The 24864-nt window shown below is 46.9% G+C and overlaps 8 protein-coding genes across 8 annotated transcripts; 5 read left to right on the forward strand and 3 right to left on the reverse strand.

Moving 5' to 3' along the window:
• The first annotated feature begins 42 nt into the window (after nucleotides 1-42).
• On the forward strand, nucleotides 43-3365 carry TREMEDRAFT_71069 (uncharacterized protein). Its single transcript, XM_007002996.1, has 5 exons — nucleotides 43-438; nucleotides 624-1533; nucleotides 1578-2169; nucleotides 2221-2361; nucleotides 2506-3365. The coding sequence occupies exons 1-5, from the start codon at nucleotides 163-165 to the stop codon at nucleotides 3080-3082; spliced, it is 2496 nt and encodes an 831-aa protein (XP_007003058.1). The 5' UTR covers nucleotides 43-162; the 3' UTR covers nucleotides 3083-3365.
• A 100-nt stretch (nucleotides 3366-3465) lies between these two features.
• Nucleotides 3466-4836, reverse strand: TREMEDRAFT_60068 (uncharacterized protein; the record flags this gene model as incomplete). The annotated part of the gene is made up of 6 exons (XM_007002638.1): nucleotides 3466-3560; nucleotides 3808-4001; nucleotides 4294-4337; nucleotides 4525-4598; nucleotides 4640-4671; nucleotides 4781-4836. 6 exons carry the CDS (start codon nucleotides 4834-4836, stop codon nucleotides 3466-3468), a joined length of 495 nt encoding a protein of 164 aa, XP_007002700.1.
• Nucleotides 4837-5137: 301 nt separating this feature from the next.
• Nucleotides 5138-6647, reverse strand: TREMEDRAFT_71070 (uncharacterized protein). Its single transcript, XM_007002997.1, has 3 exons — nucleotides 5634-6647; nucleotides 5502-5584; nucleotides 5138-5421 (listed from the first exon to the last, which is right to left on the reverse strand). Exons 1-3 carry the CDS (start codon nucleotides 6122-6124, stop codon nucleotides 5258-5260), a joined length of 738 nt encoding a protein of 245 aa, XP_007003059.1. The 5' UTR covers nucleotides 6125-6647; the 3' UTR covers nucleotides 5138-5257.
• A 340-nt stretch (nucleotides 6648-6987) lies between these two features.
• Nucleotides 6988-8111, forward strand: TREMEDRAFT_42602 (uncharacterized protein). Its single transcript, XM_007002469.1, has 4 exons — nucleotides 6988-7051; nucleotides 7322-7435; nucleotides 7589-7792; nucleotides 7939-8111. Exons 1-4 carry the CDS (start codon nucleotides 7046-7048, stop codon nucleotides 8038-8040), a joined length of 426 nt encoding a protein of 141 aa, XP_007002531.1. The 5' UTR covers nucleotides 6988-7045; the 3' UTR covers nucleotides 8041-8111.
• A 365-nt stretch (nucleotides 8112-8476) lies between these two features.
• On the forward strand, nucleotides 8477-11584 carry TREMEDRAFT_42604 (uncharacterized protein; the record flags this gene model as incomplete). The annotated part of the gene is made up of 10 exons (XM_007002470.1): nucleotides 8477-8679; nucleotides 8747-8834; nucleotides 9060-9275; nucleotides 9328-9406; nucleotides 9693-10098; nucleotides 10256-10643; nucleotides 10766-11249; nucleotides 11350-11409; nucleotides 11456-11481; nucleotides 11537-11584. The coding sequence occupies exons 1-10, from the start codon at nucleotides 8603-8605 to the stop codon at nucleotides 11582-11584; spliced, it is 1872 nt and encodes a 623-aa protein (XP_007002532.1). The 5' UTR covers nucleotides 8477-8602.
• A 1232-nt stretch (nucleotides 11585-12816) lies between these two features.
• Nucleotides 12817-18946, forward strand: TREMEDRAFT_67590 (uncharacterized protein; the record flags this gene model as incomplete). Its single annotated transcript, XM_007002914.1, has 8 exons — nucleotides 12817-14829; nucleotides 14875-14965; nucleotides 15014-17158; nucleotides 17413-17671; nucleotides 17860-18007; nucleotides 18139-18217; nucleotides 18350-18549; nucleotides 18716-18946. 8 exons carry the CDS (start codon nucleotides 12817-12819, stop codon nucleotides 18944-18946), a joined length of 5166 nt encoding a protein of 1721 aa, XP_007002976.1.
• A 424-nt stretch (nucleotides 18947-19370) lies between these two features.
• On the reverse strand, nucleotides 19371-21155 carry TREMEDRAFT_60072 (uncharacterized protein; the record flags this gene model as incomplete). The annotated part of the gene is made up of 3 exons (XM_007002639.1): nucleotides 19371-20415; nucleotides 20609-20835; nucleotides 20904-21155. 3 exons carry the CDS (start codon nucleotides 21153-21155, stop codon nucleotides 19371-19373), a joined length of 1524 nt encoding a protein of 507 aa, XP_007002701.1.
• Nucleotides 21156-21660: 505 nt separating this feature from the next.
• TREMEDRAFT_60073 (uncharacterized protein) lies at nucleotides 21661-24000 on the forward strand (the record flags this gene model as incomplete). The annotated part of the gene is made up of 6 exons (XM_007002640.1): nucleotides 21661-21812; nucleotides 21870-22067; nucleotides 22112-22331; nucleotides 22360-22569; nucleotides 22618-23469; nucleotides 23521-24000. 6 exons carry the CDS (start codon nucleotides 21661-21663, stop codon nucleotides 23998-24000), a joined length of 2112 nt encoding a protein of 703 aa, XP_007002702.1.
• Nucleotides 24001-24864: the final 864 nt, after the last annotated feature.

A 24864-nucleotide genomic window follows, 5' to 3' on the forward strand; every position in this document is an offset into this window, starting at 1 on the left:
ACACGACGACTCGCCCCCCTAAACCTTCGCGTCGTCTCTCTATCTCCCCACCTCTTCTCTTCTCTTCTATATCAACTCTTCTCTGTACTCTCTTCTAACTCATATCCTATCTCGTACTCGCACTCACCGGGTATCTGAATCTCACAGCGGGTCTGAATCATCATGCGTTCTACCGCTCTGGTGGCACTTTTGCCACTTCTCGCCACCTTATCTACCGCTTCTCCCCATCACAAACATCACCATCATTCGTCTGGCAAGCAACGCAAGACGCTCTCATTCGGACCCACTCACAAGCACGCCACTTTTGAGGTAGCTCCTGAACCATTTGTCGTGTCTGCCGACTTTGGGGGAGAAATCGATGCGACAGAAGTGGCCAAGCGTTGGATAGCCGATAAGGTCGGGGGACAAGATGGTGTTTCGTTCTACCTTCGATCCGACGTGAGTATCGCTCTTTCCTCTCGCTCTTCCGTGAAGCCAGCAGCCAGTGACCATCCCTTTCATCGATTTATCCATCCATCGTGGCCGCTGAACTCATCCCTTTGTAGTCAATTTGACTCCTGTATGGGGGTTACGCGGCCTCCTTTGTATCGTAGACAGGAGTGAGACGAGGCTGACGTTGTCAGAGCTACACCGACCCTCGCACTCTAGTCACCCACATCTATGCCAAACAGCTCGTCAACGGTCTTGAGGTCTCTGATGGAGACATCAACGTCAACGTGGACCGGGATGGCCGAGTGCTTTCTTGGGGTTCCAGCTTTCTCCCTTCCGCTCACAATGCCGAAGTATCCTTTGGTGGCGTATCCGGCGAGACTGCTCGAACTTGCTCGATGTTGAAAGAGAACCTCGAAGCCCAGAAGGATGAACTTCACAAGTTCAAGGGCGAAGAGAAGGGTCCTTGGGGTATTGTCAAGTCAGCCGTCCAGGTGATGCTTGGAGGTCAAACCAGTGAAGTCAAGCACATCGATGAACATGCTCGGAAGCAAATCAAGAAGAACATGCGTCACATCAAGAACCATCTTCGAGCCTTGTGTCACGACGACGAGGAGATTGCCATTCAGACCATATCGGAAGGCTTCATGTCGCCTATCGACGCCTTGGTAACTCTCATCCCTCGTTTGTCGACTCACAAAGAGAAAAACGAAGACAACTTTGCCGATCTCTCAGCTGGAGATTTTGAGTCTCATCCCATTCACTCGCTCACTCCCAAACCCGCCCCGACTGAACCTCCCACTGAAATCATCACGGGCAAAGGTCTGGCGGCTGCTGGTATCGTCGACCATGTGCCCGCCCGTCTCATGTACACTCAAACCTCGGATGGACAGCCACGACTTGTTTGGAAGCTCGAAGTTCAGAAGAGGGACAATTGGTACGAGGCTTACGTCGACGTTGCTTCCGGCGAGCTGTTGAGGATTGTCGATTGGGCCAGTGACTTGTCCTGGGATTGGGACGAGCTCAAGGGTAAAGGCGATAAACAGAAGCCTCTTCCTCCCGTGGAGAAGGCCGAGCCCTATACTTATGCAGTCTTTCCATGGGGTGAGCCTCACTATCATCGCATGTGTGGCACAGCTGACATTTAGGCATCAATGATCCCATGACTGGTAACTTGACCGTTGTATCTGAACCATGGGACAAGGTGGCTTCTCCTCTCGGATGGCATCAATACCCAACTTCATCCAACCCCTGGTCCTCCCACATTCGCGGACAGAACGTAACCGGCAATATGACCACCTTCTACACTACCGTCGGTAACAATGTCATAGCTCATGAAGACTGGGAAGGTCAAAACAACTTCTTGCTCAATTACCGTCCCGTCAACGAATCTCTCTCATTCGTCTATGACTATGGTGAACCCGATGGTCTTGCTCCCAAGGAGTACATTGACATGGTCGTCACTCAATTGTTTTACACCAGTAACATGTACCATGATCTTCTCTACCGACTAGGCTTCGACGAGATCTCCGGTAATTTCCAGGCGTACAATTTTGGTCTCGGTGGAAGAGGTGGTGATCCCGTCATCGCAAATGCTCAAGATGGTAGTGGATACAACAATGCCAACTTTATGACACCTCCGGATGGTACTCCTCCCAGAATGAGGATGTATGTTTGGGATACCGCATCGCCTTACCGTGACGGAGATCTTGAGGCTGGTATTGTCATTCATGAATATTCGTGAGTCTCATGTTCTTCAATATGGATTTTTATCACTTTCTGACCATACAGTCACGGATTGTCTACTAGACTAACTGGAGGTCCTGCCAACTCTGGTTGTTTGGGTTATGGTGAAGCTGGTGGAATGGGTGAAGGATGGGGTGATGCCATTGCGACTTTGATTCGTCAAGTCATTGAACATGATCAATTCGAGTGAGCTTTCATTCTCTCCTCCTTCATTCAGTCGTACAACCATCCTCATCCCTTCTCTGTTCATGCCAACAGCTCTAATCCATATTTTCAGGCTTTACATATGGACCAAAGGAATCGAATGAAAGACACATGCTCACTCTATAGTAATGGCACAGACACATTCGCCATGGGTGCATGGGCTGCCAATCGCGAATCTGGTATCCGTAACTATATGTACGCCAGTAACGCCACTACCAACCCTTCGACATACAAAACTCTCGATTCTCCTGGTTATTGGGGTGTTCACGCTATCGGTGAAGTATGGGCGGAATTCCTTTTTGTCATGGCACAACATCTCGTTGAGAAATACGGTTTCTCCAAGACTCTTTTCCCGCCAAACGACCCAACTACCCCAAACGACTATTACGTCTCTCCTCAGACGTATGATATTCAAGGACGTCCTCTACCTCTCATCCCCAAACATGGCAACACATTAGCCCTTCAGTTAATTATAGACGCTATGAAAATCCAACCTTGTCGTCCTTCGTTCTTCCACGCTAGAGACGCCATCATTCAGGCTGATCAAATCAGGACAGGTGGTCAGAATAGATGTCTGATTTGGAAAGCTTTTGCTGAACGTGGTTTGGGACAAGATGCTTCTGTCATTGGTCAAACTCCTTGGGGTGGTGGTGTTAGACAAGATGGACATAAGGTTCCTCATAAAATTTGCAAGAAGGAATAGATTGTATTTTCTATCTTTTCATTTGTCATCTACTCGTCATTCATTTCCCATCTTTTCTTCTTTCGTTCTCGCTGTGAATAACTATGTGTCATTTTCATACTATGTGCTACATGCCACGTGCTACATGTTAGATCAGAGATAAGGGATACTGATAGAGAGAGAGAGAGTAGATTCTATCGTGTGGGATTGTAAGTGTGAAGTTGTACGGATGATTGATTGTGCGATTTCATTGTTTGGATATTTGTACATTACATGCTCGATGCATTGTATGCCATGATTGTTGTTCGGTACATTTTGATACATATCCCTATTCCCCCCTTTTGCTTCATACATGATTTCTCATTCCCACATTTTCGAGCTGCTCTGGGTATCATCATGGGCGTTCAGATACTGGAAGAATTGCTTTTCTTCCTGGACGAAATGGGTTTTGTTTGGACATTAGATTGTAGTTGTATCATACCGGCTTGTTCTTTCAATCCTTTTGATCAGTACAACCACCCATCGCCCTTCTCCCTTTTCTTCAATCCTCCCATCTCAAAGAGAAAAACCGATCTGTGGTAGACAAAAACGACGGCTCCGTGTTACATGTTGCATGTTGCAGATCACGATGAGTGAAGAGAAAAACCAAAATCATACTTGTCCAATACAGATTGGAAAAAAGATCATATTTGACTGGAAAAAGGTAATAGAGAAAAAGAAGAGTCAGAATTGACTTGAATACTCACCTTTCTCAAATTCTACCATCATACCCTGCGCATCACTTCCTACACCGGACATATCACAACGTTTGAACAATTCGATATATTCAATGATCATACGACGAGAATTCCGATCTTGAGTTAAAGCTTTGAGAGATAATTCTTGTTGACGTTCACGACGAAGAGTAACAGGATTGATGAATGAGGTATATATGGATTTTCTATTCGTCTCAGCTTGATCGGGTTTCCTAATTCTCTTTTTCTCTTCTTGCTCTCGTCTGATTCTTCTCTCTTTCTCCGCCTTCTCGCTTTTTGTTCCTCATCGGAAATCCTCCACTCTCACCAGATGGTTTCTTTCGTGTGACGGGTCTGATTTCACCTCTTGAAATTCCCACGCAATGTTGAATGCAAGAGATGAATGGGTCCACATAATCGGAATCAGAGATTGACATGGACATTTAGGTTTGGAAGAATGATGAAGGATGGGAAGATAAGACGAGGATGAGAGCTTACTGTTCAGCGCAATGAGCTTGGAGTAGTTCGGAATGTTGTTTTGTCTATTATCAGTTCTCATTTAATATTCCACGGAATTTTCGGAAGTAGTGATATACGTGACACATCTTAGACATTCCATGTCCAGTCTTGGCAACGGAACAGGAGAAAATAGAGTGGCTTTCAATGTGTAGGAGTACGATATCAACAAATGAGGTTTGGGAGAAGAAGAGAAGGTTACAATGAACTTACCAACGATTCAACCTCTTCCTGAGCCGACTTGATCAAAGATTGTGCTAGAGTCTTTCTCTGCGCATAAACTTGTTCTAACCTTCAGTCAAGAATCTCACATGAGGTGATCACTCACGCTCTGCTTTACGCATGATTTGAGACCAATCCCTATATATCAGCGTCGGCCCTGAATCGGCTATTGAGTTGATAGATGTTGATTCTTATGTGCCAGTGGTGGTGGTGGTGGCGAAGAGAGGGAAAGAGAAGAGAGACTTACACTGTCTCTGGAGAAGAGTCAGAGGAAGAAGCAGAGTTTTTACGTTTATTGACCATTGTGTGTATGTCAATTGTCTGGAACACTCTTTGGGATGTCTTGGAAGTGTTATCTGTATAGTAAAGGGTGGATAATGCGAGATGGCAAGGCTACAGGGGGGAAAGGATGAGAAGCGAAGTAGCAGCGCACAGACTTTGTGCTGAATCTGTGGAACTTGGGGAAAACAGGTCTGTGCGTCATCCCAGTGATCTGACCCATTCCATCGGCGTTTGGTGAACATGTCAGTGCGTCAAAACCTTCCCTCGGTGTCAATACCATCCGCAGTTTGAGTCAAGAGTTAGTAGTCAGTGTCACGCATGTAATAGTAAATCAAGATGCAAGCTAGATATAGCTAACAACCTCCCACAACCCTTGACTTTGAACTTTGAAACTTCTATACCACACTACAGATACACTGACCTATCCACACATGACACGAGACTAATCTTCTCGTCGACGCTTGAGACCGGCAAAGAGACCGGCGAGTTCACCGCCATCGACAGCTCCGGCTTTACCGTGAAGGACTATCTGTCGAAGAAGCGTGTTCTCAGATTCGAGTCGTTGTTTCTGAGCGGAGAGTTCAGCCACTTGAGCTTGAAGTATTTCTGTCATAGGTCAGCTTGGCTCTAAACTGGAGCGGGAAATGGCGTGGAATGAAAAGGCAGAGATAGAAGATGATACACACTGTTCTGTTGCTCAACTGCCTGTTCACGTTCCTTCTTCTTCGCTCTGAACCTGGCACTAGCCTCGGTATTCCGTCTTCGCTTGCTTCCACCGATCAGCATTACTGGTTCATGCGATAAAGTGATAAACTTACTCCTCTTGAATCACTTCTGGACCAGCTCCAATCTGCTTCAACTTTTTTGCACCTGAAATCCTCTCGTCCTCCTCATGTGGTCTCGGCATGACATCTGCCGTGTTTACCAGACCCAAGGGAAGTCCCGTCCTGGGGGTGTTTGGTAGAGTCGAGGCACCCGTGGCTGGAGAATAGCCACCCGCGAATGGATAAGGTAACTGTCGAGCAGCTATATCTTCGTCGTCCCCAGCGGGAGTAGAGTCCGATACGAACTTTGCAATAAAGTCTGAAAGAGAAGGTAGCTGTGTTGTGGCTTCGGGCTTCTTATCGTTGACCGCCGGTGTGAGTTTGCCGGGATATGCTTCGTTTGTTCCAAAGTTCTTGAACAGATCATCAGCGTGAAGATACGCCCAGAATTCTTGTTCTTGATCCTGTACTAAAGCTTGGTCGTCACGAGGAGAAGGGGTAAGAGTATTGAGACCCTGTAAATGGGCAGGGAGATCGAACGACATGACGATTTGATTATCTATATATATCGATGATGTGTATATCACGCAATACGAATGTGGAGTAGTCGCAAAGGAGTGAAGGTTGTGTATATGTAAGAATGGATGAAGTGGAGTGAGGTTTGAGGATAGAAGATTGGGTGCTCAGTTGTGATGACGAAGGCCTCTCGCTTCTGGTCGGAGGGCGGTGTAAACGGTCGTTTTGAAGAGACAAGCGCTCTATCGGAGTGTTTTGAGTCTTCAAAGGAGCGATGGGTGTGACACGTACGAGAAGGAGAATGTCAGACACCACTTGGCAATGGATGTTAAAAGTGTTTGAAGGGATGAAGTGCGATGTTGAAGCGGAGCAAATGTCAAACAGGATGTTGTGGGACAAAGTAGTGAGTGAAAGCCGAGAAGCACGGGGAAAGACGTCGTAAAGTGAACAGGTGGCGACGTGGGATTGTGAACCTTTAAACGTGGGTTTTGATCGATAACAAAAGGAATATGTTTGATGGTGCTGATGGAGTGAAAGATCGATGGAGAGATGGGATGAAGTTTGAGGCTGGAAGGAAAGAGGAAGAGAAAGTCGGCCCTGTAAACGTTCTCGGCTCAATCTTTCCTCTTTGGGTCTGAAAAAGGGTTCAGCCTCCACATGGATGACAAAGCGTACAAGCGAGCCGTCCCAGCCCGAGTGCCACTGATAGGGTAAGCTTCGGGGTTTTGTTCTTTCCGTGCCAACACTCGTTATGATCGGGTTTAAGCTGCAGACAACTCTCCAAACGCCGATGGTGTCCAATATTTCCGCCACATTCTCTCACATCCCATCGGGCCGCACTCTCCGTTACGAGTCACCCATTCTAGTGTCTACTGTGAACATTCAACCGTCAAATCACTTCAACTTCCTCAACTCTTTCGAGTCGTACAGATAGCTAGGTTCTCGACATCATGGTGGTGAGTCTCATAATCTGCTCGTCTTTGTCATTCTCCTCAAAACATTCGAAGCAAGTCTGTGGAGAGAAGGATCTTCTATGTTTGAACATACGAATTCAAACCTTCCCAAAGCCTGTTCTCTGCCCTCGTCTTTGTTATCCCCCAGATTGATGCGGACATCGCAACTCAGGCAGGCTGGGAAGTCTACGAAGACGTACTGTCAGACCAGCAATCAAGCGACTGAGAGGCTTGGGACCATGACCATCAGAGAGTCAACGCTAATTCCTCCAGGCTCAGCCTTCCAATTTCAAACGATTCGTCGAGGTCGGTCGAGTAGTCCTCGTCAACGAAGGCCCATCAGCCGGCAAGCTTGCCGTGATTGTCGAGATCATTGACCACAACCGGGTGAGCTGGCGCATATCCCATTCGCACATGTCAACCAGATTTAAATACATACCACCCTTCATGACCCTTCATATGGGTCACGACCCATCATTGTGCTCAGCATTGCACTCCATGCATTCCAAGATACCGCTACGATCTCGTGCTAATACACAGGCGCTCATTGATGGCCCCACCACATCCGTCCCTAGACAACCTTTTTCCTATCGCAACCTCATCCTCACTCCCTACACCCTAGCCCGTCTGCCCCGCGGTGCTGGTTCCGGCCCTGTCAAGAAGGCTATCGAGAAGGCGGGCGTCATGGAGAAGTGGGAGGCCAGCGGATGGGCGAAGAAACTGGCGGCGAGGCAGTTGCGAACTGTGCGTTTGATCTTTAACATCTTTATTCTGCTGTCACTCATCACACAACACACAGCGACTCTACCGTCACGAATGTTGCACTCCCAGAGTCGTGCCCAGGAACTGTCGTATTTTGCATCTCAGTCGATCGAGTACTGATTAGACAGACGTCCAACGACTTTGACCGATTCCAAATTCAGCTTGCCAAGCGTGCTCGTAGGGATCTGGTCAGCAAGGCCTTCGTCAAGGAGAAGAAGGCTGCGGCTTGAGTAGATGTAGTGTAGAGCTTTAGGTTATGACATCCAACTCGCAAATCACGAGTCAGTGTCGCCTTGCGAAGTGCTCGCTGCATTCCCAGGCTGTTAACCCCTGCTTGACTCTGCTTACCCTCTCCCCTCTGCTGACTGCTCCGATGTGCGACCTACAAATTGGAGCAAACTCTGGCCAGTGATGAAGTTGAGAGGGCCAGAGCCAGGCTGGCCGGCTGACCATGCTTGGCATCGCACAGTAGAGCTGCATGCTGAATGACTGCATGGCAATCTGGAAGCATGGATGTTCACCGTACACCAATTGCAGCATGCAGCATGCACCGAGGATGGAAGTCAAGTTGTGAAATGGATCGTGCCTGGCTGGCCACTCGACGTCTACGTCACAGCACAGCTCCCTCACTCGCCTCATTTCCCTCTTGCCATCCATTCCATCTCTCTACCTCTTCATCGTGCCCTTATCTGTTCTATCCACGTCCTACATAGCTCTTGATCGAAAGAAAGAGCAGTTATCCCATTGGAACCCGAATCGCTGTGCCCATCACCTCATCTAGTGCCACCCATCATGCAGGCAATCAGGCTGGGGAAGAAATACCCCGAGTTCAAACAAGACGAGCTGTTCGACCTCATCAATAAGTTCAAGTCAGTCTTTCTTCCTTGTTGGCCTGGCAGGGATGATGAGATGCAGATGATACGCTGACGGATGTAGACAGATAGATGTGGAAGATAGAGGTTGGTTGGAGAAACCTCAAGTGATTGCGGCCTTACAACAGAGTGGAGATGCAGATTACGACTCTGTGAGTATTCCTCCGTCTCATCTTCTTTCTGCCATATATGGTCCCATCTTTTACTTCTGGTCGTTCACCAGATTCTGAGCTCTCCAGTCTATATCTCGCTATGTTGAATCATTCAATCAAGCAATGCTCTAGTGGAGGTCATAACAGTAGACATGGGACAGATCCGGTATCACACAATGGAGATGCTCCAGATAAATAAGAGGACAATGTTGGCTGATCTGATAGGCAAGAGAAACACTCAAATCAGTAAATACAGATTCATCCGGAAGAGTTGAATTAGAAGATTGGGTTCAATTCCATTCTCTTCTTAGACAAGGAAAAACTCAACCGGTTTTGGAACATAAAAAAGGAAAGATCTCCGTGAAGGGTACAGCTGGGACAAACGCACAACATACGATAAACGAAGATGAGAGAACTTCTTTTACTGATCATATCAATGGCGTGAGTACTTGCTTTTGAGTGAGATGGAAGTATGGGGCTGATGGTTGTGTAGGTGTTAGGGGGGGATTTGGATATTGGACATTTGTTACCTATCCCGACTGATACTATGCAGCTGTTCGACGAGTGCAGAGGTGAGTTGTTTCGCATAATCTGGCATGATCAGGGGGCAAGGACATGGATCTTTCATAGATCATCAGAAATAAGACGCCAGACGCCAGATGTGAGAAAGGATGATTAGAAGGTGGAGACATAATACGAAGAGTGGCGAGACGATGAATGGATCAGGAATGTGAATCGACCAGAGGATGATTGAAAGCTAGATGAGGGGATGTAACCCAGGCAAGAGATAAATGAGAGCAGGATGGCAGATGAGGAGAAGATGCGATTGAAAAAAACTGGACATAACTGACATTTCAGACGGTTTACTCCTTTGCAAACTCATCAACGATTCTGTACCCGAGACCATCGACGAACGTGTTTTGAACAAACCTGGCGGAGGAAAGGCGAAAGGCAAAAATCTCAATGCTTTCCAAATGACAGAAAACAACAATATCGTCATCACCTCAGCCAAAGCTATAGGATGTTCAGTGGTCAACATCGGACCTTCCGACATCGCCGAAGGCAGGGAACATTTGATTTTGGGATTGATCTGGCAGATCATCAGAAGGGGTTTGTTGAGTAAGATCGATATCAAGATACACCCTGAGTTGTATCGATTGTTGGACGATGGGGAAACTATGGAAGCGTTTTTGAAATTACCTCCGGACCAGATCTTGTTGAGATGGTTCAATTATCATCTCAAGGCTGCCAATTGGCCCCGACGGTAAGTCCACAGCTCCCTATCAACACCCACTCTCCCAACTCTTTCTATCTGGTGGCTGGCCCTCTCAGATCGTTACCATCTTCTGCAAATCAGTGCCCCTTTAGACTGGGCTCATCCAGTATCCCAGGTATTTGTGGAGGGAAGACGCTAAGTGCAGCGTGACAAACTTTACCAAAGACATTTCAGACGGAGAGAACTACACTGTCCTACTTAATCAACTGAAACCCGACCAATGCACTCGTGCACCACTCCAAACTCGGGATCTGCACCAACGAGCGGAAGAAATTCTTCAAGGCGCAGATCGCATAGGATGTCGGCGTTTCCTCACGCCCAGCTCGATGGTCTCCGGTAATCCGAAACTAAACTTGGCATTCGTGGCCAATTTGTTCAACACGTGGCCTGGATTGGCACCATTGGAAGAAGCGGAAGCTCCGGTGATCGAAGACTTCGATGCGGAGGGTGAGAGGGAGGCAAGAGTCTTCACCTTGTGGCTGAACTCGCTCGATGTGGAACCTGGCGTTTACAATCTATTTGAAGATCTCAAGGTGAGTTCTTTCTGGTGTTTTGGACACGGCATTTCGTTCCCGGGTGCATGATCAGAGACAGAGCCACGAAGTGAGAGGAAACATGGGAAAGGCGTGTGGGGACGATCGGTGTTGACCAGCAGGATGGATACGTACTGCTTCAAGGCTTTGACAAAGTCATTCCGGGTTCTGTCATCTGGCGACGAGTCACCAAACCCAAGGAAGGTCAAGAACTTTCCCGTTTCAAAGCTGTAGAGAATACAAACTACGCTGTTGACCTCGCAAAAGGGAACGGGATGCACATTGTCGGTATTCAAGGATCAGACATTGTCGATGGAACTCGTACCCTCGTCCTTGGACTGGTTTGGCAACTGATGCGTCTGTCGATCAGTCAGACCCTGGCGAGCATCTCGGAGAACGGTAAAAGTGTGACGGATCAGAGTATGATCAAATGGGCCAATGAGACGGTGAAGAAGGGAGGAAAGTCAAGTACGATGAGGAGTTTCAAAGATTCTTCGTTAAGTACTGGTATTTTCTTCCTTGATTTGCTCAATGGGGTCAAACCGGGTTATGTGGATTATTCTTTAGTACACAAAGGGGTGAATGAAGAGGAGAAGAGACAGAATGGTCAGTCGTTCGTCATCTTACCGAAGGTACCTCATCATACCTGGCCCTACCTCATGATGTGGTGTTGTTTTTATTAAAGTGCATTTCACTGACAACGTAGCTAAATTGGCTATTTCAATCGCGCGCAAGATGAACGCCCTGATCTTCCTTGTTCCAGAAGGTGAGTAGCGTGATAAAGTTTATGCAGACCATGTGCTGATCCGCAGATATCGTAGATGTCCGACCACGTCTGGTGAGTTTCCCTCGAGGTCAGATCTGACATGAGGCGGGAATGCTGACGATATCAGTTGCTCACGTTTGTCGGTGCGTTGTGGAGTGCGTCTTTACATCAGTAGGAAGAGAGTTGGAAAGAGGATCTAATTGTGTTGGCAGACGTTATGCAAAAAGATGCAAAGTGAAGCGAATTGTACGGTGTATGGTGTACGGTGTAGAAGTTTATCTCGATGCTGTCATGTCATGAGTGGCTTGACGTGTGGGGGGGCTACATGTTGTGGTGTTCGGTTGAAGAATGACAGCCGACCCCGGCGCCTATATATTAAAGATCGCCAGTCTCCAGGTCAGAGGTGCGTAAGTGGTAAACGAAGGCGGCGGTTTGGATAGCGGTCAGATGAGACCGCTTGTCTGACAATGATTCATAGATCAGAGATCTTCAGGACAGTGGGAGAGAGGAGGAGGGGGGGAGAGGAGGTTTATGAGATTATCGTACTAGAGTGTTCTTGGCTGGTAGCGAGGTTTACGACTCATTATTGAAACTCGGTTGAGAATCGCTTGAGAGTTGATCCAGTCTTGAGTGATATCCCCCACTTGTTACTGGTCAGAGATCAAAGATGATTGGACATATTGATCAGGTTTTAACCTCGTGTCAAGACTCGTTCCCATAGGATCCTACAAGTAAGTTATAATTCCTTGTAATGCTGGATCGCACGCCCTCATCAAAAGACCAGTTTACACGCCGCATCACCGCGGTAAGACGGAACCGAAATTGAAAAGGGTAAGATATATATTGTACGTGGTCCATCATTTCTACACACCCAACACCGAACACGAACACCGAGTGGTGGGAGTGGATGATGGACTAGTGGTGCGGCCATCCGGAGTCGGTTCATTCGACGATCGTTGGTGAGCAGCAAGTAGCGGATTAGCGGAAGTGTAGAGGAAGGAAGATTGCTCCATGCTTTCATGCTCCTGTCTGGGTCGTTAAGGAAATTCAACTTAGTAAAGATAGTAAGGTTGACTTGAAAAGGAATAGATAAAGTGGGAAATAGGAGATGTGGACCTAGTTTACTTATATATATATTCTCTCCGCCAATCGTCACATCCTTCTTTTTTCCCATCTATTTCGTCATTCACCTTTGTCCTTTCAACTTGCCTTGCTTCATATCTTTCCTCTTCCATCAACATCTTGTCTTCCATTTCCTTTTCTTTCCCACAGAGTCTTCCATTTCCTCAAATCTCAACGTTTACACGTATAGAAGTATCAAAGTAACTTCTTCACGACTACGACTACGAACTACGAATAACAAACCGGGTGACGTCTACATTTTACTACTCAAGTTTCATTTCGATAATGTCTAGTAGTATGTCAGGTATACCTGGTCCACCTAGATTATCATTATCTACTCAACCTGGTCCTTCTCTTACTCCCATTCGTAGACCTCAAGGTGCACGTAGAAGAGGTATCGCACCTGGTCTTTTCGTCGCCAATCCAGATAATTCTGATGAAGAATCTTCTTCACCACAACGTATTAGTCCAAGTAAAACATCCCCATTATCATCATGGTCAACACATCGAAATCAATCTATAACAAGTTCTATTCCAGTTCCAATACCACCTTCACCTCAAGAATCTACCACCACTACACAGATTTCCACTTCACAAGGATTACAAAATGGTCAAAATATACAAAATATCAATGGTCATACTTCAATACCTTCACCCGTTGGTATACGTGGGAATGGCCTTCCATTCGGTATACCTAGTATCCCCGCTCCTCTTTCTTCACCATTACCATCTCAAGCTATATTCTTAACATCTACAAATAACGATCAAATACATTCACCGGTTCCACCTCAACCTCCTCCTCAACCAGAAAGACATATGCGTAGAGCTTATACAACTCCGACTGCCACGATACTTCCTACCGATTTACCTCGCCCTTCACACGAACCTAGAACTGCGAGTGGAACAAATTTAAGAGAAAGACCACCAGCTTCACCAAGTAGAGCTTTACCGCCACTTCCTTCACCATCATCTAGTCCAATGGGTTTATCAGGACAAATCGGACAAATAGTCTCTTCTCCTCCTCCAATGTCTTCCCAACCTTCTTCTGCAAATGGTCATGCCATATCTTTCCTTCCTCAACCACCTACACCATCCAGTAGTTATTCCAGTTCTGATCGACCATTACCTCTATCCGGTACACGAGTCACCAGTCCTGAAGACACTTTGAGTCCAGCGTCAGGTAGTGAAGGTGGACGTGGTCCCAATGGTGCTCCAATGATTGGAAGAGCCAGATCAGGATCGATGCACAAACGTCTATTACAAGTCACATTGGATGGCGATAATTTCACTTTGGTCGACATCACTTCGATGCATACAGCACCTACCATCATGGAAACGATATTTTCCAAATTACGATTCGCGGACGATGATTATCCTGGTTTAAGAATCTACAGAACGGAATTCGGTGAAGCTCCTGATCCACAACCTTTATCACCAGAAGCTTTACTTCAATTGTGCGAAACATTGTGCGATTCTAAAGCACTCCTCAAACTTCTCGTCAAACAGACCGGAGTTCCTAGTGCTTTCTCCGCACCTGTAGTCCCTCCCGCAACAGTCCATTACCGTTCCAACGCCGAGAGAAGAGCCGACATGCCTCCCATCGCTACCGATTTCGCAGCTCGTAGATTGAGGAGAACACCTAGTCGACATTCTAAAGAAGGAAGTCAAAGCTCCATCAGCGACGCTTACGATCTAGGAGCTGGTTCAGGTAACAGTGCTAGCGAATGGAGTGAGGTGGATGCCGATGGAGAATTGAGAAGACGTAGAAGATTATTAGGAAGTTCTAGTTCGAGATCTCCAAGGACTGATCCTTCTACTTCACTCGGGACTAGTTCTCCGTCTTTACCTACTCCCCCAGCTCCACCGCATTTCAACCCCCCACTCCAATCATGGTCAGCCAGCTCCTCGCCATCCATAAGAGGACAGACTCTCGACGTGCCTCGCTCTCCTTCGATAGACGGACACAAACAGCAACGTGGTAGCCTCACCCCTACCGCTCAAGCTTTCCCCTTTTCGGACAATCAAGCAGGTCCGAGTAGACCGCAGAATAGACCAGATGCTGGACTCGGCCTCAATATTGACTTGAGTGGTATGGATCCCGAGACCAGGGCGTTGATTGAGCAGTTCAAGAGGGAAGAAGACGAGGCCAGGCTCGAAGCTGAGGAACGTAAACGACAAGAAGAAGCTGATCTGGAGTTAGCACGTAAGGAGCAACGAGCTGAAAGAATTGAATGGGAACGGCTGCAAGGAGGGATAGAGGATAGAAGACGGCAACAGGAACAGGATGAAGCACAAGCTGTGAGGATATTTCCTTCACGTGCTGTTCCTTTTGCTGACCTACAGCGTCAAGTTCAAGAACATGAAAGACGACTGGAGGATCAACGAAGAGCACAAGAAGCCGCAAATGCACAATGGGAAGCTAATCAAGAACTTGGTTCTCGGACTTCGGCTATGAATCAATCTCGTAGACACCAAGAGGCAGCTAATACACAATGGGACGCCAGCCAAGAACACGATACTCGAGCCGCGGTCATGAGTCAAACGAGAAGACAAATTCGGGATCAATGGATACAACGAGGTCAGATGGCTCGGACGGGACAAGATGTCGATTCTTGGATTTCCCATGTCCCTGTTGAAGCACCGCAGAACGCTCTAGGTCAACGAAGACCTTCCGATCATCAATATCCTACCATCAATCCTCTGTTCGAGCGGCAATCCTACGACACCACTCCAGAGTTCCAATCACCGGTACCCACCGCTGCTGGGGTCGCTCAATATCTGCAACCACGTCGACCTTCTGGCTATCTCGAAGCCAATGGCGGACAAGATCGTCTCAGTGATCCCCGCTTACACCAATTAGGTCGGATACCACCCGGACAGAATGTTTCCAATGCTGGAACGAACACAATGCACAGACAAGACACACATACGAGACATCCATATGCGTATCCTCGACTTGAACTACATTCCCCTTCATTGAGTAACGTTCGATCCATGGAGAATCTCAGACCTATCCCTCCTCAAGGTCCCGCACCACGATCACCATATCAAAGTGTCCCACCCAGAGCTGCTATCACCCCATCTCCAGGGTATATCGATACCAGAAATTTCCCTGCCACTGCTGGTGGACGCTCACCTTCGTTTGACCGGATGCAGGATGGTAGATATCCCGACTCATCACAATCAGCGCCTGCTAGAGTCCCTCCTTTGCAAATTAATTCTTCATCTGGCTCACCTATCGGTATTGTCCCCTTCCCTTCTCCTCAACTGAGCTCGGCAAGTCCTGCGTCATGGAGATCACCAAGAGAACCACAACGAAGACCGTCACACGACCAAAATACCTCTCGACCTTCCTCGATACATTATGACCGTTCACCTCCGATAGTTTCTCCTCAAACTTCCACATTACCCCGTCGTCCTTCGACTTATTATGATGAGAGCAGCCCTCCCCCCACGGCTCGGATCTTTATCAACGATGATAATCCTGATTTCCGTATGGGAGCTTGGCGGCAACGAAGTGGATCCGATAACGTCTCTCGACAGACATTATCTCCTCAGCTTGAAGAACTTCGTCATGTTGGTCAAGGAGGTATCTTGAGTGATGACGGATCTCATCTCCCTTACGTGAGATCTCCAGAACAATCATGGCTGGAAGTACCTCGCCAACGGACGGATACAAGTGATTCTGCTTCTGTGGCAGGCACGGTGAGCTCTGGATTTTCTGAAGCTACAATCAGAGCACGTACCATGTCTGGAGAAGGTGATGAAGATGATTCAGGAAATACCGCTCGTGTTGGAGATTTACAAAAGAGACTTCAAGACATGATCCATTCTGCTCGTCCTATGGTTCCCAATGACGAAGACGATGAAGACGAAGCGACACTTTGGATCACCGCACCTTCTAGAAGTACAGATTCTCCAAAACCTTTACACCGAACCATGGCCCTTCGTCCATCACCTTCGAAACCCAATCTGACAGTAAATACCAATGCCGCAGCGAGAAATATGGCAGATAGATCAGCTACAACCCCATCCGATAGCGCTACTGAATCGGAAGGTGAACGTATTCATCGTGTCAAATCTTTTGCAAGACAAAAAGATCCAGATCAATGGCTCGTTCGACCTGATCCTGATATGCTTTATGACAATTTATCCAGTTTCTTCCCCAAGATTGACCTTGATAAACCAATCGTCGAAGGAGGTATGTCAACACCTACAACGCCATCGGAATCACCTCAACGACCCGTACCTGACGATTCATTCCCTCCTCCGCCTGTTCATCCTTCGAGACTTCAATCGCAGACTCAACATATCTCATCTGCTGTCAAGAATGAAGAAGCACATAGACCACCACCATTACATCCAGCAAGGACTGCGTTTAACAAAGCGGAGAATAGAAAGAGTATAAGAGTCATGGCGGATCATAAGAGGAAGACTATGTTGAAGGAGAATCGGGACGGTGGAGAGAAAGAACCTAGGAATGTTTTGGCTACTAGAGCGGATAGGAGGGTGGAGAGAAGAAAGAGTTCGAGTATGTGGGGACATAGAGTGGTGGAAGTCACACCGGGTAAAATGTCCTCGATTCCACCTGCAATACCTGAAAGTCCCTCTAGCGATGGTAAACCTCGTGAGTCAATTTTTGTTTTCGTCTGGACCAGGCTCTCTTTTTTGTGTCATCCTAATAGTTCTTGGGGATTGGGAATGGGCATAGACCTTAACATTCACATAACTATCCCACCCAGCTTTGGCACATGTCACAACTCCTTGCATATCATATGATCTGAACCTTCCTCGCCAGCGAGGTGAGACTGGTAGGGAAGATACAGATGATGACCAAGTGGGCAAGTGAGAGAAGAAGGGGCAGAATAGCTGACATCTCAGCCATCATGAACTGGGTCAAAGGTGAACTCATCGGTAAAGGATCTTACGGTCGTGTTTACCTCGCTATGAACGTCTCAACTGGAGACATGATGGCTGTCAAACAGGTCGAATTACCCGCTACGGAGAGAGATAGGAATGATTCAAGACAAATGGGAATGATTGACGCTCTACGATCGGAGATTGCATTATTGAAAGATTTATATCACCCGAATATCGTCGCGTATCTCGGTTGTGAGACCAGTCCGGAGTATTTGTCTATGTGAGTATCTTCATGTTCCCCATTGTTGCCTTCTGGTGCTCAGCACCTTGCTCGTCTCCTTCAACTACAACGCCTCGGTACTACACATCTCTCGTTGCACTGTCATGAGGCAATGGTGTTTCAAGTACCATTATGTTAAAATGCGCTGTCATTGAGTGAGGAGTCTCCGAGTTTTAGCTGACCTACAGCTTCCTCGAGTACGTAGGAGGAGGTACTATAGCATCAATTTATCGGACACCCAATCAAGGTAGATTCGAAGAACAACTTGTCAAATACTTTACTGCTCAGATTCTCGAAGGTTTGGCGTATCTGCACAGTAGGAACATTTGTCATCGGGTAGGTCTCTCTAATTTCTATACTCCATGTACATTTCCCAATCCTCAGTCCTCGTTTCTGAATCTCAAATCTCTGTCCTCCATCTCCCATTCTTCCTTCTCTATTCTTCAGACCATCTCACTCACATACAGGATCTTAAAGGTGACAATATCCTCGTTGATGCCGAGGGAATCTGTAAAATCTCAGATTTTGGTATATCAAAGCAAACTGGTCAGTCTCGACGTCAACGTCAACCTTCTACCCATATCCCAGATCTCAGTACAATCCTTCGTGGAGAAGTCACAAGTCTAGGTCGAGTGGTTCCAAAGAAAATAACAAGAATGACAAGTACTGATTGGTTAGCGGACGCGTACGACTCGTTTGGACAAGCTACCAATATGAAAGGCTCGGTCTTTTGGATGGCTCCAGAAGTTATCCATTCGGTTAATGATAGGACTTATTCTGGTAAAGTTGATATTTGGAGTTTGGGATGTGTGGTACTGGAAATGTGGACGGGGCAACGTCCTTGGGGTGAGATGGAACAGGTTGCGGCGATGGTGAAGGTGGGTTTTTTCTTTTCTTTTCCAATTACTTACCTTCGTCACTCTCCGGTCAGTGGGCCAAGCTACGTTGCCCAGGTTTCTTATTGGGGGATACTTTTCATAGACACGTCTTGGGAATACTCGCCGGAGATCGAGCATGGACAAAGATCACACCACTGACTCACAGTTATTCAGCAATCGAGCTAGACCTCCTCTCCCACCTGACATCCACCTCTCAGCCACCGCTTTGGACTTTATGAACGAAAAGTGCATGGCTAAGAATCCTCGGGATCGACCCATGGCCGTTGAACTCTTGCAACATCCTTTCATCACGGAGTATGATCCTAATTGGACTTTTGCAGAGAGCAAGATCGGGATGGCCGTTAGGAAGAAAGCGCCAAAACGGACGGTTGTGTAGGGTTCTTTTTATGGTTGGAACATGACATCGCGTTATCTCATTATGGCATCTGTAACTTCAGAGAAGATTACTGGGTCGGCTTGACGAAGACGTGTCTTGTTGCGAAGTGTATAGAAATGGTATGGGTTGAAGAGATGTTAAAGGTGGAAAGGAACACATGTTGCGAGGTTAAAATCAAGATAGGTTTGAGGTATGATATTGGATGTGAAAGAGAGATCAAGGATATAATATAATGAAATCGTTTTGTATATCTGCATATCGTCTCATAGTGTATCGGATGAATCTGGTCATGTTTGTAATCTCTTTGACCTTTTGTCTTTTCAATAAGGCCATCTGCCCCAAGAAAAACGTGTAAAGCGTATTGCATATGCAAATCGAATAGATGGAGATAGGATATCAATACAATCATCCCTCACCGACTCTTTCATAACTCATCATGTGGTCTACCTTCCTCCTCCTCCCCCTTTCCATCTGCCGAGTGTAATTGTTCATTCAACAACTTTCTGACAACTTTTAAAAATTCTTCTTTATCTTTATCCCCCATTTGTTGTCCTTGTTCCCCTCCGAGAAGAATATCAGCATCAAGATAAATCACACCTTCTTCATTTTCTTCCAAATCGAAGATGGCTAAATTTTCCTTGTTCTCTCCCATACTTTCTTCACTTTTCCCATTCTCACCCACTTTTGAGCTCAATGCTTCCATAGCTTTACCAAATATCCGACTCAACAAATCGTCTGATAAATCTCCCACCATAATTTTTATATCTTCTTTCCCATCCTCCTCACTGTCCTTTTCGATCATTTCTGGTAAACCCAATATCGTTCCTCCTTCCGGTTGTGGTAAACCTTCTCCAATTCCCAAATCAATCATTTCAACATGTTTCCCTTCTTCCCAAGCATGATACAAATCATCAGATAATACTTCTCTACATCTAATTGGAGCTGATTCAACTTTAACTTCTTCAGCTTTGAATCCTGGTAAACCACATAAATGAGGGGAATGAACAACTAAAACATATTGACAAATAGCTAATTCTTTAATCATGTAAATCACATCGGTAGATGTCATACCACAATGAATTTGAACTTCAGTTTCTCTTGGTCGACCGGTTTTATCACAACGTGTTCCATCAGTCCATCTTTGAACTAAATAACGTGAACGTGTGTTGAGACCGTATGAAATTTCAGATCGACTTTTTGGTTGTTCGACAGGACGTGAGATTGATTTTTCTGATTGTTTTTCAGAAGAATCTGATTTGGTTTGGGAATTTGGTTGATTGTTAGGAGTTGAATTTGGATCTAAAGAATTTTGTCGATGATGAGGTTTACGAATGGATTTAACAGAAGGTGCTTGTCCTAATGTGTAAGCATCGTATGTTGGATCTTCTTCTGGTGTATAACCTCCAGGAGGATGAGGATGAGTATGTCGAGCTTCACGAAATTGACGAATGTGAGAATTATGACAGTATCTTTAAATCAGTTTTGACCCATCAAAGTCCATGATGAAATTCGGCATGTGAAGTCATGTCTTTGGTGACTCGTTATGTGTACGAGCAGGATACATTTCTAGATTCCGTATGTATAAGGAGAAGGGTGCTTTGAGAGGGGTATGAGAAGCTTCTGGGGAGTGAACGAGAGGATGGCGGGAAGGAAAAAACTCACGAATAAGTGAACCACCCTTGTTTCAAATATAAACATCTTCCTTCCAAATGACTCAATGCTGCCCAACCTAAACTAGGATCAAGCTCTTCTTCCTCTTCCACCCTGGCATTTGCTTCTACCAAATCCGTTTGAGCTCTTGTTGTATTTGATCCAGGTAAAAGACAAAGGTATTCTATCAAAACTCCGTTGGTTGTATTGAGCGACATAGGTATCACTTCTAGTCGATCCTGCTTATCAGCAATCAGCATCCCCACCAGGTGACTCTGGTTGGTAACAGAAGCTCGTGGCGACTTACCTCTTCAATTACATCTCTACCATCGCTCAGATGTCTTCCAGAACTCACACGGGGTTCTAAAAAGATTGATTCGGATGGAACGCCAGAACGTATCAAATCCGCATCGGTGGAAGCTAAAGGAGCATGATTGAGAAATTCCACTGCGTACTTTGGGAAAGCGTGTAGATCACGAAGGTTTGCCCGGGACTTTAAACCGTTCACTGTGAGTCCTAGAGCCAATAGACCTTTGAGATATATATCTAGATTGCGCATATTGTGGGATGAAATGTGAAATGGAAAGTTAAGCTGTTCAGACGAGCAGAGCGACGTGGAGAAAGGTGGGGAGCAATTTCCGTCGGAAAGAATAGCCGCGGACTTTATTCGCTGTCCGTCATGACATTGACAAAGTGTGACCACTCAAGAAAACCACCACCCTTTTTGTAGTATCTTAGAAACAACTCAAAGTCTCAACATGTCACACTCATATCAGTCACGGCATCACTACTCCATATCGAGGAATCATCATGTATACCTCTTGAAGAGGTGATGATTCACTCTGTATCTCTTTAAAAAGGACGACCCCGTCAATCGCAAGCCCACCATCTCAATTTATTCAACACGCCAATCAGTCAGTTCAACACACCATCAACGCACTACATACATCACACAGCATTCATACACCCCACATCTCCACCATTTGCCACTTATCCCCTTGTCATTGGTTGTTAACCTAATTACACCGAAGTATATTCAGTTCTCATCTACTGGTCCCCACCGAATGCCTGTTAATCTATTGCGAGCTTTACATCGCCGGAGAGGCAAAATGAAGTTTGCCCTGGATTCAGATTCGGATTCGGGTTCCATCTCAAGTTCGGAGACGGACTCTCCCTCTGTCAAGAGTACATCTAGTAAACATGACTCTACCTCTCAGTATGTTTTTCCTCTCCCAGTCAAACCATTTAAAATGACGTATGCTGATCTCTGTAGGATTCCAAATCCCATGTCAGAGTTGGGTAGAAGGATCAGAGAAGCTACCCTGGAACCAGAATCAGATGACGACCATCCAAGAGTCGTCAGAAGAGATTCGTATGATTCCGAAAATGAGGCTGCCGACTTGTTGGATGTAGCGTCGGAAGTGTCAAGTGTTTCCGAGTCGGATGAAGAACCCGTCAAGCAAGTCATTCCGTCAGTACATCCTTTCAACCATTCAACATGAGGCTGATCCGTAGACCTATGATCCGCAATGTTCCTGCAGAACAAGGCGTGTCTCACCATGCCTCTTCGGCAGCCTCAAAACAAACTATGACAATGTCTACTTCAAGAAGTCTTCATGACCTCGTCACCAGAAAAACGGGTGTCGCCACTTTAAGAGACGAATCTACCCAACCAAGTCCTCCCGAATTATTTGCTCGTCGGATTGAGCTTGAGGCTCTGTTAAGTAGTCTTGATGTGTAGAAGGGATAAACCTGACAAATAGACAAACGGACAAATGTTGATCAATAAACGGATGGCGCTGATCCGTCGGGCCGTGTCTGAAGAACCTACCGTAACCCCAGATTCTGCTTGGCTGGCGAAGCAGGAGATGAAGAGAGAGCAAGATGAGATTGCGAGGTTGATGCAAGCTATGACAGTTGAGAAGAAGGAACGTGCGGGGGCTCTCAAGAATAAAATCAGTGGACTTTGGTCGGTGAGTCTTGAGGTTTTTTATTGTCTCTTAAACACTGCTGATACAAAGTCTATCGACGTAGCTGTGTCCGCTAGAACAAAGCAAGCTACAGAAGCTCAACATCGAGCAGAAACCGCGAAGAAGCTGGAAGAGGAGAAGAAACAGGCGGAAGCACAGCGTGCTGCCCAAGTCGTTAAGAAAGCCGAAGAGGAGAAACGAGCAGCTAAAGAGGCAGCGGAGAGGCGAGCTAGGGAAGAGGCGGACTTGAAACGGGAGGCGGAAAATAAGGCAGCGGAGGAGCAAAGAAGACAAGCGGAAATAAGGAAGAAGGAGCAAGAAGCTGCTATCACAACCACCGCCGCTTCTCCCACGCAGACACCAGAACGAGCAGCACTTGTAACCGCAGTCACACAGGAAAACCAGCGAACACGTACTATGGTCCATCAACGTCGGGGCTCGGCTGATTTTTACCGCTGGCGTCTTGAGCAGGACTATATCAAAAAGAATATACATCAACCCGTCAAGACTAACCCCGCGTTGAAAGGTTCGCTTTTCAAGATAGCCGCCAAGATGCGTCGATTTGTCGGACAAGTGACCAACAAGAAAAGTGTGATTGTTCGAGTGACGGGCGATATACATAAAATCCTTTGCGAGCAACTGGGACGGGAAACGTCAGCGGCCAACCCAGCGATTTACAAAAGCGATCTTCCCGTGGCGTATCTCTACATGACCAGTCGACTGGCCAAGTGTTTGATCGAACAGGCCGAAGCTGAAGTGAGTGTCAAAGCCGACGCTGCCTTCCCTGTGGCGTGGGTCGTCCTCGGTCTATTGATACGCGGACATGCCTCGTTCGGACCGATATTATTCTCCAGGTTGGCGAAGAAATGTCCATGGGTAGTTCCCCATCTCCCCAGACCAGACGTGAGTTATTCTCTACTGTAGTGTGATGAAAGCGGGTTTCTGACAGAGCAGAGTTCCGATCCTGCGGCAATACGCAAAGCGGCTGGTTTCGACGTGAATGAAACCACCAGCTCGTTCGTTGAACGTATGACGGGCATTTGCACATTCTACTTCGCCATACTGCAAACCTCCCTCACGCCATTGATCTCCACCCTCCCTATCCCTCCTACGCCACAACAACTCCTTGACCTCGTCATCCCCGAATTCCGCTTACCGAGAGCATGGACATGGCTTCGGTCCATTTTACAACCTCGGACGATTCAACATCACCCGGTTTCAAGTCTCATAGCGGCATGGCTGAACGTGTGTGGCGCAGAGGTGATGCGGACGTATGGACCGGCGCAAACGGGAAAGCTGTTGAATTTAGTGAGAGATAAGGCGAGTTTATTAGGAGCGGAAAGTACGGCGAGTAGAGAAAGGGTACATATGTTGTTAGATGAGTGTGCGAGGAAGGGAAGTGTGGAAGGTCATCCTAGAAAAATGTGGGAGTGATCAGGGCCATCTTTCGATGTCTGTGTGGAAAGATGAGGAAGGAAGGGGGTTTTGACGGACCTATCCCGAAAAGAGGTTCTGATGACATGACATGACGACGTCTGTTCATGATCCGGCGGCCGAAGGGTCTGGCAAAGAGACCATCCGACATTGTGTGAAGCTAGTCCGAATGATCGTGTTCGAGGAGAAATGAGGGGTCGAGGGAGACTGAGAGAGAGCATAGGAAGTCTCAATTGTATTTCGTACTTTCGCAGAAGAATCCAATCATCTGGCATGTGACTGAAAAATGCATTTGTCTCAGTTATACTCTTCTTTCTAGCCGTTTTCAGCTGATTCATCATTCTTCATCGTATGGCCGGGACATGATCCGATCTTTACGGTGCTCTGTGCTAACTACATATGGCTGGTATGGCTGGGCCGCTGGGAGGCGCTGTGGGATGAAAATCCGGAGGCATTGAGAAGTGATCGGTTTTGAGCGATGCCCGATCACCGGCAAAGTGGCAAAGTGGGCTTTGTTCCGATTTCGGCATTTCTGGCGGCCACCGGCCACCGGCGCGAGGAAAGGTCTTAATTACGCCTTTTCTAACGTTTTTGGACTTAATTACACCCATTTCAAAAAGAAGGACTTAATTACGATAACGACTTAGGGCACCACCCGAAGTGACCCCGGGCACCACCTTTGGCGTGCCTAATTCAAGGTGGGGCGTGCCTACTCTCTGTAAGTCATTGCCTCTGCCGCAGGTGGAGGCGGAATACTAATGGTTGACCTTTAGGGGGTTAGGGGGTTAGGAGGTTAGGGGTTTAGGGAGGGAGGTGATGGGAGGTTCGGGGGGGTCGGGGATATCCCTAACAATGTTTCGATTG

Source organism: Tremella mesenterica (assembly GCF_000271645.1).
Source record: "Tremella mesenterica DSM 1558 unplaced genomic scaffold TREMEscaffold_2, whole genome shotgun sequence".
NCBI lineage: Eukaryota > Fungi > Basidiomycota > Tremellomycetes > Tremellales > Tremellaceae > Tremella > Tremella mesenterica.

Bases quoted from the DNA above. Each gene is read 5' to 3' on its own strand.
- TREMEDRAFT_71069 (XM_007002996.1), top strand. From the start codon at position 163: ATGCGTTCTACCGCTCTGGTGGCACTTTTGCCACTTCTCGCCACCTTA. The intron at 439-623 runs GTGAGTATCGCT...TGACGTTGTCAG, and splicing joins CGTTCTACCTTCGATCCGAC to AGCTACACCGACCCTCGCAC. The intron at 1,534-1,577 runs GTGAGCCTCACT...GCTGACATTTAG, and splicing joins TTATGCAGTCTTTCCATGGG to GCATCAATGATCCCATGACT.
- TREMEDRAFT_71070 (XM_007002997.1), bottom strand. From the start codon at position 6,124: ATGTCGTTCGATCTCCCTGCCCATTTACAGGGTCTCAATACTCTTACC. The intron at 5,585-5,633 runs GTAAGTTTATCA...GATCGGTGGAAG, and splicing joins CCAGAAGTGATTCAAGAGGA to CAAGCGAAGACGGAATACCG. The intron at 5,422-5,501 runs GTGTGTATCATC...GACCTATGACAG, and splicing joins GGCAGTTGAGCAACAGAACA to AAATACTTCAAGCTCAAGTG.
- TREMEDRAFT_42602 (XM_007002469.1), top strand. The intron at 7,436-7,588 runs GTGAGCTGGCGC...GCTAATACACAG, and splicing joins AGATCATTGACCACAACCGG to GCGCTCATTGATGGCCCCAC. The intron at 7,793-7,938 runs GTGCGTTTGATC...CTGATTAGACAG, and splicing joins CGGCGAGGCAGTTGCGAACT to ACGTCCAACGACTTTGACCG.